Source organism: Schistocerca gregaria, chromosome 1 (assembly GCF_023897955.1).
Source record: "Schistocerca gregaria isolate iqSchGreg1 chromosome 1, iqSchGreg1.2, whole genome shotgun sequence".
NCBI lineage: Eukaryota > Metazoa > Arthropoda > Insecta > Orthoptera > Acrididae > Schistocerca > Schistocerca gregaria.
Window position 1 is genome coordinate 736,148,720 of NC_064920.1, and position 14,419 is coordinate 736,163,138.

Here is a 14,419-nt window from a genome sequence, read left to right on the forward strand (position 1 = left end):
ACATAAATACAAAGCAAAAATTTCCTGAAAAAGACACCCAGACAACCAGCTGAAACTGGTTCGAAGGCTTGTTAACAGGGTGACTCAAAACTGTGTTCTGTGTCCACACATCTTATTACGTTTTTATTTCGATTTTTGCTTTTGGATCACTGTTCCACAAATCTGATTCACAAGTTTCATCTCAAGGTAACGTACTTGCTGTAGCTGTAACGCTCCTTAATGCCTTAGTTTACAACAACAGTGTATAAATAGAATCTTTTCTTCGACATATTATGATCACACTGATGACAAAACAATAAAAATTCCCTCTCTTACACTCATTTTGGTTGAGTATTTCCATTTCAAATACGTTTAGCTTAGTTTCCCCCAAAACTGTTAGTGACCCAACAGAAGATAATAACTTATACCGGCATTTTATGCACTTGACTTAAGTAACAGACGACTAGAAGTGTTAAAAGTTACCTGTATTGGATGCTGGTTCTCTATGCAGTCTGATGTTTACTATGTAATTGTTACATTGAGCAACGATTTTTGCACATTGGCACAACCTGCTTTTTTGTTTATCAGTATTAACTTGTCTGTGGGCTACTTAGTGGTGCTGTTACTTCTATGTAGCTCTGTTTTCCATTCAGAAATGAGAAGAACAATTGAGAGATAACATACGGAACATGTTTTTAACATTTGTGTATCTTCAGATGTGTGTAGTTTCCTGGGTTCAAGTAATTTATTGCTTCAACTTTCACTACTGTTCCTATGTTTGCATACTACAGTCGCATTTGACTACAAGTCACAATGTTGATACTTTCTACAATCTTTTCACACATTACCTATTCGTTTTATTGAAGGGAATGTACAGATTCCCATTCAACATCCTTTAAAACTGAAATGTCACTATTTCACATGTAATTACACAAAAGAAAAATTTCTAATTATATTTTTTCATTTTACTTAATTTAGTATTTTATTACTGTTTTGTGACCTTTTTCACTAATTAATACTTCTTAAAGAAGTATGTTGTTCTGTAGGCCTTTGCTGAACTTGCACCTATTTGGAACACAAAATGCACAATGGAAGTCTGCTGCGCAGATTAATCCGACCAAAGAAAGAGTGAGCCACAGAGGCATACAGGTAGGACATGAATAGTAATAATGCAAGTGTAGTGGTCTCAGTGTATGCAGTAAGATGAATAAGCAAATATGTTAGTTGATAAGAATCATTTGTTTCAAAATCTGAAGCAAAACTCCACAGAGTCCAATGCACCTTCTTCATCATACCCTATAATAATTCAATGTTACATTTTGTTGCTGTGTTTTTGCTTGCTTTGTAACATTTGAACATCTAACTTGAAAGAACTATGATGTCTATGATAACTAAATTTAACATAGAAAGAGGAAAACTTTTTGCTAGTAGAAACTTTTTTCACGAAAATTATTTCAGGATTTAAGCTAAATGTAATTCTTTATCTTTTGTGTATTAAAAGTACTGTAGCATTCATTCATATGCCTGTTAGAATTCATCCAGTGTTACCAACACTTCAAAGTACTATATCAAGGAGTCTTAATTTATCAATTCTTCTTTCAGTAAGCTACTGAATTATATGTTTATCATAACTGTCATGTTGCAGGTTCAGATGACTTTCACAGACGCTGTTTGGTTTTGTGCGAGAACTGCTTACGTGCTGAGAGAGGTCTTCTTCTGGATGTTACACCTACAGATAGGATTTCTTGTAATTACTATTTACATTCTTTAGCCCTTTTTCTCCTGGGGAATGTTCTTACTCCCATAGCAAAACTTTAGTGAAATTTCATACATGAGAATCATAGCTATTTCACCAATTTTCTCCCCTTCCTTCTGAAACAACAAGTAAAAGTTGTATGACCTTTATTTCAACACATTATCTTACCAAACCATGTAAAGATTCCACATCAGTTTTATTTATAATTATGTGATTAGTTTTTCATTAAAGTACTCTAACATGTATTATTAATTTTTGTCACTCCTTTCTGTATTATAAATTAGTAAATTCATGCTGATGTAGAAGTGACATTTATTGTAACTATTATATTCAGACAGCATTCATATTATATTCACACATGAAAACAGGTGGCTTGGTGTTTACATTAGTAAAGTATCTCCACTAGCAATATAGAATTTTCTGCCAGAGTGGTTGAAATCCTTACAAGTAAGCTTCAGGATCTTATTAATTTCCTATAAACCATACAGGAATGATGTTATTAACATAGCTTCTGAAAAGTGAATTCAACATGATTGAAGCCAACTGAAACATGACATTATACCTCATTGAAAATTACAGATTTTTCAGCACCATACTTATTCATTTCGTTTTTTCCAGTGATTACCTACCCTCCCATTCATTAAGCTTGGTATCCTTCAGTGTTATCCCCTTGACTGGAGTTCTATATAAAGCAAGGTAGAATGTGCAAAATGGTAATATTGTCACTTTTAATGAGCTCAGATTATTTCATTATTGTAATGGTTTGTTCTTACAGTTACCAAATCAGAGACATACAATATTTTAATTATTAATAGCAGTTTGGCACAAGCAAAAAGAAACTCTGTTATGCTTCATAGATGGAGAGAGAGAGAGAGAGAGAGAGAGAGAGAGAGACAGAGAGAGAGGGGGAGGGAGGGAGGGGGGCAAGAATAACTGCCTCCAAAATTATTTCTCTCTGCAATATTTATTGACACAATACTATCCTCCTATTTGACCTGTCTGTTTCATAATGACACATTTGCGCCTCCTTGAAATTAGATATTCGAATAAATGATGTAGAATGTCGCATGTTTTTATCTCTTTATTGAAAAGTTAAAGATGCCCAATATTCGACGTGGATGCCATAAAATACCCACAAACCATTTTGCGTACTATCTTTTTTGTGTTGCTGTTGTCCGACAGGCAGTAGCGCTGTTCCACAAGTTCTGCAGCACCTGCAAATTTTTGGGACTGTGGGGATGTGGATGAAACACAGTGCATGATACACCGCTTGGAGAGACGCGGTTTAATCAGTTAATGAAATAGACAATAATATATCTATTCACACAGGGCTATTTACAAATAAAATTTACATGGAATCATTAATAAATTTCAATATTATCGTTAATATAATATTATCATTACAAGAAATAATAAAACGGTATTTTTGTAGGTTAATTACGTGTTCATGTTTCTGCAACGGGGTTACAATGGATTTTCACACAAGAGTACTCGAATGAAACGTGAAGACAACCGAAGAATTGGTGCCCAAAGACAGCTGTGGGTACATTTTTCCAAATACGAGTCCATCTCTTCACCACAGCCCCCTAAATACATCTACTTTTATCTTTGTTTGCTGTCATCTCCCGTCGTTTATCACAGATAAATAAATGTTCTTTCACAATACAATTGCCCATTTACGTCATAATTGTCTCAAATTTTAAGTCAGTACAATAAATACAACCTGTGCACATTCTTTACTTTTGTTTAAAATGTCTCTGAAGCAAAACAATGGTAGTGACAACGAAACTGATATAGCGACAGATACACAGCGTCTCTTACGAAATCGGACCTAATCAGCCGTCGTTTCTCTCATGTGGGCATTCTGTAGAACGTCTCTCAGCTTCGTCACCACATTTCTGTACAAGCGCAGCTTACAAACGGCTGCAAGTTGACCGAGGAGGTTCACCTGCGGTGCCCACGGACTGGGGTACTGTTTTCGTATACCAAGCAGGGCTAACACCTATAAATATGTACCCGGGTTCCGTGCACACCGAGCGAAGCCGCCTCATAGCACAATCCCTGTCAACCTTCGTGTTATTGAAGGCAAATATTGCACAAGCGCCAAGCGCAATAGATCTAATTACTTTCAGGTACCACAAACAAAAACAAACACACACACACATAAAGCAGAAGTAGGCCCGATGCCGACTTGAGTGTCAGATCTGTCATCTCCGTTCACACAAGGCTTTCGCCTCGTGCCTGCAAGTGGTGTGACACCCTATTTCCTAATGGTAACGTCAACAGGGCCTTATCGTGGACGAATTGCAAGTCTCGAGGAACGCACCTGTATGACGGCGACCACATTGGAGCTGAAGATATCTGTAAAATACCAGCCGCTGGATGAAGTGAATCCACTGAGACTGAGAAGCTCGAGGAGGAATTTTACAGCTTCGCGTGGCGACAGAACAACAAAATGTAGACACCGAGCGAGGTGGCGCAATGAACAAGATGCGGAGACTACAGTGTCGTCCGTTCATATTTATCTTAAGTCACTTCAGGCGAATGCCGGGTTGGTTCCATCCACAAGATTACGACCAATTTTTCCCTTCTCCGTATAAAAAAATGCCTTTTCCAGCCAAGTCCAATCCTTACAATTCTAGATGACTGTATATCAAACCCTAGGAAGAGAGGGAAAACAATGGACACAAAATTTGGAAAGCGCCATGTTTTTTGCAATTTTTTGCTGTCACTTGTCCGCTAAAAAGCATCAGTTTCATCTATGTAATTGGCGGTATATCCTCTTCACGTTTATGCCCAAAAAAAGTTTTTTTTTTTAGTTGCACAGCTCTATCCGCAAGAGTCTGCAAGTCGAAATATATCAGCGGCAATCTGGCACTTGCAGGAAACCAAACCATACTACGGGATAGAACCCACGTCTCCCAAGCTCGTGGTCCACAACAGGCCGCATCCGAGGCGCACTGCACAGTGAATGAAAGCCGCCAGCGACTGGGCGTTTGACGTAGTAGTCTCCAAAAGCACAGTAAAGTTTAACGAACAACAACAAATATATATATGTATGTATAACTATACGAGGTCCGCGCCGCACACCCGCACACAGTATTCACACGCGCTCGTGGTCGCCGCCGTGCGCCCGCAGCGCCGCCGCGGCGCGCCTTCAGTCTGGCGACGCCCCGCCACGCACTGCCCCGTCGCACACTCCGGCGCGGACGCACTGCTCCAGGGCGTCTGCGGCTGCGTCGTCGCCGCGCACGTACCTGAACACAAGAAGATCACCCCAGTTACCAGCTGCAGTCGCGCACATCGATTTATCGGAAATATCACTGCATCGTAAAAACAGTATCGATATCTACATATTGACGTACATATAAAACATAGTTGTCTAAAAATTATCAAAATCATACACCGATGTGGCGCTAATATCAACATTTTATGATTATAATTTGGATAATCAAATACGTAACGTAAACATCGTCATGTTGTACACAAAACAACGATATGTTGTATAGATGTCATCGGTATCGTCTATACAAAACATCGATATTTTCTATGAGTTACCAGCTGCAGTTGCGCAGCTACTACCTAGGGGTGGTACCCCGTACATCGATGTATCGGAAATATTAGCGCACCGTAAAAACAGTATCGATATCTACAAATTGACCTGTATACATAAAACATACTTGTCTAAAAATAGTATCAAAATCATACACCCATGTCGCGTAAATATCAACATTTTTGTTTATAATTTGGATAATCAAAGACGTAACGTAAACATCGACATATTGTACACAAAACAACAATATGTTGTATAGATTTCATCGGTATCTTCTATACAAAACATGGATATTGTCTATACAAAAAAAAATAGATTTTCTGTGTAGAAAACACCTACAAACTATGTGGCAACTCAAACTTGAAAAAAAAAAAAAACCTCAAAATTCGAGGTTTGAGGAGCAACATGGCGTCAAGAAGCTCCTGATAAATTAATGGAAATTAATGTTGAGCGGGCGGGAGGGAGAGAGGGGCAGCATAAAAGAGTAATGTCTTTCGTCTCAGCTGATCTATATACCATCCAAAAGCAACAGTAGTTTTTAAACATCAACAATTTATACGGAATAATATTCATATAATTAACACACTTTGAAAGATTAAGTATTTTAAAATTTGTGATTTATAAAACTCAATAAAATTTAGTTTCAGTCCAAGATTAAAAACGCAGAATTCCTTGAAACTTTATCGAATTCCTGAAATTCTCTGAGATTTTCCATATTTTTTCCAGGTAGAATACAATTCCCTGCAACGCAGTTCCCTGAGAATTCCAAGTTTCAAGAACTGGTTCAAATGGCTCTGAGCACTATGGGACTCAAATTCTGAGGTCATTAGTCCCCTAGAACTTAGAACTAATTAAACTTAACATCACACGTATCCATGCCCGAGGCAGGATTCGAACCTGCGACCGTAGCGGTCTCGCGGTTCCAGACTGCAGCGCCTAGAACCGCACGGCCATTTCGGCCGGCAATTCCAAGTTTTCCAGAAGAATCGCCTCCCTGTTGTCGGACCTCTCATATTGCTTTCTGAGAACTAACAAAGGCCGACTGGCGGTTCCAGTCCTATGATGTCTGTATCAGTCTGCTGCTTGTAACCACAGAATGCGGATGAGTGTAATGGCAATGCTGTATGTTCACACCTGGCAGTTGGACAGTAATTGTTGCCTTCATTGTGGAGGATTTGTGCCTTCATCTGTTATGTGAAGTTACATCGCTACCAAAGAAAATAACTCATTGCATACCTACACAAAGGATTCAATATGATAGTAAGAAATATAGGGTTCTGCTTTTATTTGCCACTCAGTAGCGACTTTTGCAGAAAAAATTACGAAAATGGTAGTAGTAGACGTTTGCGAAAAACAAGCTACTCCTGACATGCTTACCCAAATATGTTCTGGGGATGTGTGGCATCAGCAGCAGCTTTTCACTTCGTATCTTCGTTATTATTTTGTTCGACTGAAAAATATTTTATGCGTATTGGGTGGACAGTTAGTCACGACATTAGTCAGTATTTTTCATGTGAGCACACTCTCCATACTTGAAATTAGAGCGTTAATGTCATTTTATTGTTAACATTCTCGAGTCAATGAAATTGCCTCAGCTTATAAAAACCAATTTTCGCATTTGCATTACCGTTGCGGATTTTAATCGATTTGCGTGCCATCAATAAAAAAACAATCCACACTGTTCGCAGAAAAAACAGTGGCAAACAGGCTACCCATCCAAAGGAAATGAAATGTTGCACGATCACGCAAAATGGTAACTAAGATATGAAACACAGACTCACTGATCATAACGCAGATGCGTATGTGAAACATGAAAGCTGAAGGTACAGAGTTTTCGGAATTGTTATTTTATTTTATGAAGACTGAAATGAAAACATGTTTATGGATCACAACGTACACGTCGGAGGAAAGTTCCTGTTTGGAAGATATCGCCCCTTGCAGGGAAGGTATGCTACTCAAGGTTTGGGAAGGTAATCGCTCCATCCAATGGACGGAATCTCTCTCCATTCCCCACTCCCCGTCACAGCTTTTCGCCACTATCGAACTATTTTATCAAATAATGCCGACCTTATTTAGTCAGGCTATTCCTCAAATTGCTCTTCTCCCCAATTCGATTCTTTACCTCGTCATTAGTTATTTCATTTACCCAACTAATCTTCAGCATTTTTCTGTAACACCACACTTCAGAAAGCATCTGTTCTGTTGTTGTTTGTACTGTTTATCGTTCACGTTTCACTCCCGTACAAGGTTACACTTCAGACAGATACTTTCAGAAAAGGATTCCATAACATTTCTCTATCTCATGTAACGGTTTTCTTGCTATTGTCAGTCTGTGTTTTACATCCCCTTCATTTCGGCCATCGTCGATTTTTTTTTGGTGCCTAAATAGTAACACTCAAACACTATTTTAGTGTGCTTTTCTATCCTCCTGCTGGGTAGGCGGAATCACTAAGCAGCAGGCTGATCTACAGGGTGTATAAAAAGCTCGCTCGCATTCCCAACTCGCTGCAAAGCCAGTCTATTCCGGCCATGTCGCAGCATGCGATCCAGGTGCAAAGCGGCCGTCAGAAGCGCAATGATGCCCATTGTGTAAAGAGTACGGCGACTCTCGGTCGTTTGTCTGCGCAGAAACAAAGCGCCGCATTAACGGTTTAAACCGCTCTGCGAATAACGCAGTTTAAAATAATAGCGGCCATATTTTCGTCAGCTCGGCCTGCGGTGGGCCGCGCGCTGCGGAGAGAAACTCGTGACCGGGGCTCCGGCGATCTACGAGAAAGTGCGGCCGCTTGTGAAACACGCCGTGGATGGCCGAGCGGCTCGCGAGCTGCAACAGCCTTCGCGGACGCTACAGTAACATACAGCCTCAAGAAGTTCCACGCTGCTTTCAAGGTAGAGTAAACCCTGGAAAGCCGTCTGGACTGCATGAGATTCTCCAGAGATTAAGCGAAATAACTTATTCCTCTGTAGGCAGTAGTATCATCGTAGCCCTCTGGACTATCAAAGGGTACCTAAACGATTAAGGAAAGGGTCGTTCGACAGATGCACATAGTTCCAGGCCTATATCTCTGGCGTCAGTCGTTACAGTATTATTAAACACATTTCTCACGTTTTGTGACTTATTGAGACTCGAAAACGTCTTCTATGAATCTCGACATTGATACCTTAAACACGTTTACGAAACTCAGTATACACTGATCGTCTATGAGTTCCAGATTTATGTCGTGTTCCTTGAATTAAAGAAGGCATTCGATACAGTTACCCCATTGTCGTTTAGTGGACAAAATACGAGCTTACCGTGAGCCCGATCAGATTTGTAATTTCAGTCAAACATGCTTGAAGAGACACCTCAACCCGTCATTCATAGAGGAACGAACTGACAAATGTAAAGATTTTTTTTTAAATACTCAAATGGAGTGTTACAGGCCTGTTAGTATTTACAATATTCATAAATGCTGTAATGGATAACAGCGGAAGCACTGTGAGGCTTTTGTTAGACTCTGATGTCGTCTATAGGACGGTTGCAATGCTGGAAAACTTACAAAATGCAGCAACACCGGCATAAGATGTAAGATCGGTGCAGACAGTTAGTTGCTCCCAGACTTAACTAAGTGTGACGTACTGTACGCAAATAAGCAAAGAAGTATACTACTGTCTCATTACGCTGTTGGTTACAAGTAAGTGCAAACGGCAGATACCGTAAAATTCCTAGGCTTTGCCTTCTAGATGACCTAAAACGTAACGAGTACATGAAATCAGACAGAATCCTTGAGGAAAATTTTAAGGAAATGTACGTGATCCGCAAGTTAAGTGACTTGCTAATCTATTGTTCGACCAATTCAGCGTGGAACCATTACGAAGAAATGTGCGATAAAAATACAGAAAATCCAAGGAAGAATGGTGCGTGTCGGCATGGGATTAGTTAGTCGGCGCCAGACCATTATGGAAATATTCAACGAACTACACCGGCAGACGCCACAAGAGGGGGTTTGTGCACCATGGAGAGGTTTACTGATAAAATTACGAGAGGCAATGCTCCGAACAGATTTGGCAACGTACAAATTCATCCCACTACAAACAAATTTGAGAAATCAGAGCACATACGGAGGCTTGCCGACTATCGTCCCTCCCACGCACAATTCACGCATCGAACAGGGAATGGGGGGATGGCAGTGGTACTAGACGTACCCTCCATCTCGCACCGTAATCTTCATTGTTCCTGTCGGGAACATCAATTAATAGGGTGGACTAGATTTCGTTGTTTCACTTGTGTCATTTCAGATTTAGCCCTAGCTTGGTTTGTTAGAAACATGAAAATAAGGAGGTACCAAATTTTTGGTAACACAGTTCGCATGAAACAAAAATTACAGGCAAAGTAATTGCACAATGGGAGATCAAACCCTGTTAGCCGGCCGGAGTGGACGAGCGGTTCTAGGCGCTACAGTCTGGGACCGCGCGACCGTAACGGTCGCAGGGTCGAATCATGCCTCGGACATGGATGTGTGTGATGTCCTTAGGTTACTTAGGTTTAAATAACTTCAATTTTGCGAATTCATTACTGTCAGTTTGCGTCCATTACGAATTTCGATTATCATATCATAAGTAAATTATGTTTACTTTTGTGTTAAGTCTCAAACTGCGGTTGCGGCATGCACGAACAACGGTTTGATTAGTCTCACATGTACAATAGAAGTGAAACACTTCTAAAGCGCACGCAATTTCAGATGTGAAAGACAACGAAATACTCATAATAATAATGCTGTGACCATGGAAACGGGAAGTGTAGTTACATAAAAGGAGTAGCTACGGCAGACAATTTTTTATTTTATTTTTGCATTACCTAATTAGTCGAAAAGCTTGAAAAACAATGAACAAGGAAAGAAGTTATTTACAATTTTAAAAATCCAAGCTGTTCTCTTTCCATCAACAAGAATACTAATGACACTATATTTGCGGTCAGTGGGTCTGAGAACAATCACAGATCGCAGCCAGTTGTACGAGTCAGTAAGGAAACGTAGTTGCATTACGTCCCCTATTTATTCGAAGGGGACTTGGCGATAAAAGCCGGTCTCTAGCGAGTGCTGCCACTGCCCTTTAGAGGAGATCGATTTTTTTCTTATATGTTGCGCTGATCGAGCAACAGAAAGCGGATAGGGAGATAAGAGTCTTTGGAACAGTGCTAGTAATGTATAAAACACACACACACACACACACAAACACACACACACACACACACACACACACACACACACACACACACCCGCGAGCGCGGAGAGAGAAAGAGAGAGAGAGAGACGCTGGCTAATTTACAAGTAAAATATTTGAGCGTTAAGATATAGGGGACGGGCGATAATGTGGAAGCCACAAACGGGTCGTTCGTTAAGAAAATGGGAAGGTAGAAGTGACAGCACGCACCTACAAGAAACAACTCTGTGGGTGCAAATTAAGAGCGTTATCTGCCGCATTTCTGGCCTCGACATCACAACAGCACAGTAATTATCTCCTAAAACTGCAAGGCGTCCGCGGAGTTATTAAGCACTCAATATCTGATCTGTAAATAGTGCACGTTAACGAAGAAAGTATCTTACAGCAATTGAGAAGTATTCAAAATTAATGAGAGAAAATAATCATTCTGAAAACTGTCAGCACTTTACTTTCGTAACGAGAGCTGGTTCCTACCAAATCTGCGAATTATTTTGGTACGACCACCAGTCTAGCGAGAGGGAGTGCAGAAACTTTGGGCCTTAACCACTGAATGTTCCGCCTCTTTCCATTCACAGCCCTACACAACTTATTTGCGGATCCATCAGTGCATGCCGTGGAGACGTGCGCACTCCACACGCGTGCACACAGCAGCGCGGCGCAGCTAGTCCTAGTGTCCAATTGCTGAGACACGGGGACCTGGCGCCGATTCAGCATAAATTATTAATCGCCAGCGCGTCCTGTCAACAAGGCGACGTAATCGCCGGTACACGGGCCCGCACTAATGTGTGCAAACAAGCAGATCGCTATTTGCAAACAGGCTACTGCATTCATGTCAGCCGACAGCATTGTCTACAAATTATTCTATGAGATGTGACACCCATTAGCGCAGCTTGCGTCATTCCTTCTGTTCGGTATTCACTGAGCAGCGGCACTGCGAACACGCGCAGTAAACCGGGCTTTCCACATTCGTATGAAACGCAGATACCTGCACAGCACGTTGATGCTTGTTTTTCGCTCCACCGACGAAGTGGAACACGTAGGAACTGCACTGACTAGACTTTGAAATTAATTTCCAAAAAGTACTACATGTGACACATCTCAAGGACATATCACCAGAGAAGCGTTCTCTATTTCTTTGTCATTTGCTCGTTCCATACAGTTAGGAAATTCAATACTTTATATAAAAATACTGGCAATGGCACGAAGGTAGTAAAGCATTATGACTGCAATAGACAGACAGGATTAGACTAAAATTACAATAAATTACACAGAGTTTTCACTTTCGTAACTGCTTGCTCATTAATTTAGCCCCAGGCCTGTCGGAGGATCATTGCCTAAATCATGTTGCCTTACATTAAAGTTTCACGATACCCTAACAGCGGGTAACCTCACCATCATTTTTTTTTTACGTTTATTGTTCTCTTAACGCTGAAAGTTGCACTTATACAAAATTATGAGACACTGTTCCGAGGCAAGAACAGCTATTTCTACCGTAAAGCGTTGTACCAATTTAACTAGCAAACAGTAATTGAAATGGAATGACCACCTTATTTTAAATTTTCGTGACTGTCGCAGACCTCCAAATACCTCACTTTTCACAACGGAGCAGACTAAGAACTGTAACTGTCACTCTATTAGCTTTGGCTTTTGCAGAATCAGAGTAACTATTGTCAGCAGGAAGAAAAATATTGTCTGACAATTAGACTTCAAAAATGTAACTAGGATACACTCCACACAAACTTCTGTAACTTTTTTGATGCGAGGTATTAATCGGGAAGATGCTATGTCAACTGTTCCCCGCTTTAACTCATTCTTAACTATATTTAACTAACATCAGTGACATATCTTTCATCTAACATCAGTTTATCACGCCTTCTTTCTTTCATCCTGTGCTTTTCTTATCATACAGATATTTTCGGAATGCTGTTGAGAACCAAACTGCACGTTTATTTATCACTGTATCCGGTAAGAAAAAGTCCCGAGGCACGTTACTGATGACGAATCTTCCAATAATTGAATGAAGGAGTCACGGGTTTTACTATTCGTGCTTTTTCGCCTACACGAATTTGTCGATTACCATTTAAAAAGTGCTCCTATGGTTATGCATTTAATTCTACAAACATTTAATTTTTTGCAACGCGTAACAGTGGAAGTAGCTGTTTGTCAAGGAGCACAAATCCATTGAAACAGAACTCTTCCGCGCTGTAGCAGTGCTTGTAATGAAATCCATAAAAAAAATCTCTCTTCAGTACTTTATTGTTTATGGAATGCGTGACTTTGTACATTTGAAAGTAAACAACTTGTTATCGATGTTTGATGTGTAAGTACGGCTGCATGACTCTTTTTGACTAACAAGACTTGAGCTGCCTTCGAAGACTAGGTTCCAATAAAGCGTACACGGGCCCCGTTTCTTAATTTTGTCACACCTTGCTTCTTTGAATAATTTCATTTTCAATAAGTAGCTCTTTCGATCCCCGTATTTTCAACGCAGCTGGTTTGGAAAGACATAGTTATTTGTTTCTACTTGACTTGGGATAACTCCAATTGTAAAATTATTAAAAATCATTCTTTTAAGTATTATTATTCGTATATATCAAAAACGTGTCGCTACTGAACATCTCTTTAGCAAAATAAGTTTCAGGGCCGAATAAATACAATTTATTACAGTAACCACAAACATCACACACTTCTGTGAATACATTTTATCCGTTGAAGATTTTTCACGCAGTAATGAAGAAAGAGCACTTAACAGTACCAAAGTGATGAAACTTTTATATATAAACCAAAACCAAGTAACTGTCTTTCGTGATGCAAAACTTACCAAACTAGTCATACAATAGAGCATTTGTTGCACGTTACAGCTATTTGGTAGGTTGGAATCGAGCCAGGACTCATAATTTACTTCTACGTGAGCTAGCCAGGGGCACCCCACTAACAGACTCAGAAAAAAGTCGAGAACAAGCAGTGATCGAGCGATATGGAGCAATCGCCCATTATTGGGGAGGCTCGGATGTAAATGCTTGCCAAACGAACGTGACTGACGTATTCCTAAACCAGTGCAGGTGCAATACGGGGCTTGTTTCCTTCTGTGAGACTGTGGCCTATTTCTTTATCTATCCGCTACCTTAGTACCCGACTCTTCGCTCTGCACAGACTTCCTCTTTCTTTAATAAAATTTTTATACTGTTCACAAGTTGCAACCCCTTCTAAACTTTTCACGCTAACTGAGGCCATAAAAGTATGGTCTTTTCCCAATGTACTATTGACCAAAATGTGATCCTGGTAGCTGAAGTCCAAGCTGTTTGTTAGCCACGCCTTTTGCGTTCTTGTGGTGACATTTCCATATAAATATTCATCCCCTAGCGCACATATCTGTATATGAAACAAGAAGTGAAATATCAGTGTTCAAATATTTAGCTTTAAAAATTATTTAGTATAAAAATTGCATCCGCTATTTCATCCCCTTAGGGGCTGAATTGCAAAACACAGTGAAACACTTAATTTTTATTTCTAACAGAGAAGCCAAAAATCTATTTTCGTAGATCTAGCTTTAAAATTCTTTCATAATGAAATTTTTCGCAATAAATTTCATCTCCTATTTCACCCCGTTAGGGGTTGTACTTCCAAAACAATAACAATTATTTTCCCTTGTAAGCGAGAAGTTAAATACAAATATTCACAGATGTAGTTTTAAAAATACTTCAGCAGGTCTTTAATAACGATTTATTTTAAAAATATTTCATTCATTATTTCACTCCCACAGGATTTAATTTCAAAAAATGCTGAAACAAGTGTTTCTTTATTTCTATCAGAGCTATCAAATAGCAATTTTCGCAGGTCTAGCTTCAAAAGTGACTTAATAGCGATTTTTTTAAACTTTCCATCCCCTTTTTCATCCCCTTAGCGGCGGAATACAGAAAAATAGGTTC

The 14,419-nt window shown here is 39.8% G+C and overlaps 1 protein-coding gene across 3 annotated transcripts in view; it reads right to left on the reverse strand.

Annotated features, from left to right (window-relative positions):
• Positions 1-3,032: 3,032 nt before the first annotated feature.
• LOC126267208 (homeobox protein araucan-like) overlaps positions 3,033-14,419 on the reverse strand; it is a 629,127-nt gene continuing 617,740 nt past the window's right edge. For all 3 annotated transcript variants that reach the window (XM_049972192.1, XM_049972184.1, XM_049972199.1), the window contains exon 7: positions 3,033-4,992. In XM_049972192.1, coding sequence (XP_049828149.1) covers positions 4,893-4,992 — 100 coding nt within the window. In that variant the 3' untranslated portion in view covers positions 3,033-4,892. The remainder of the gene's footprint in view (positions 4,993-14,419) is intronic.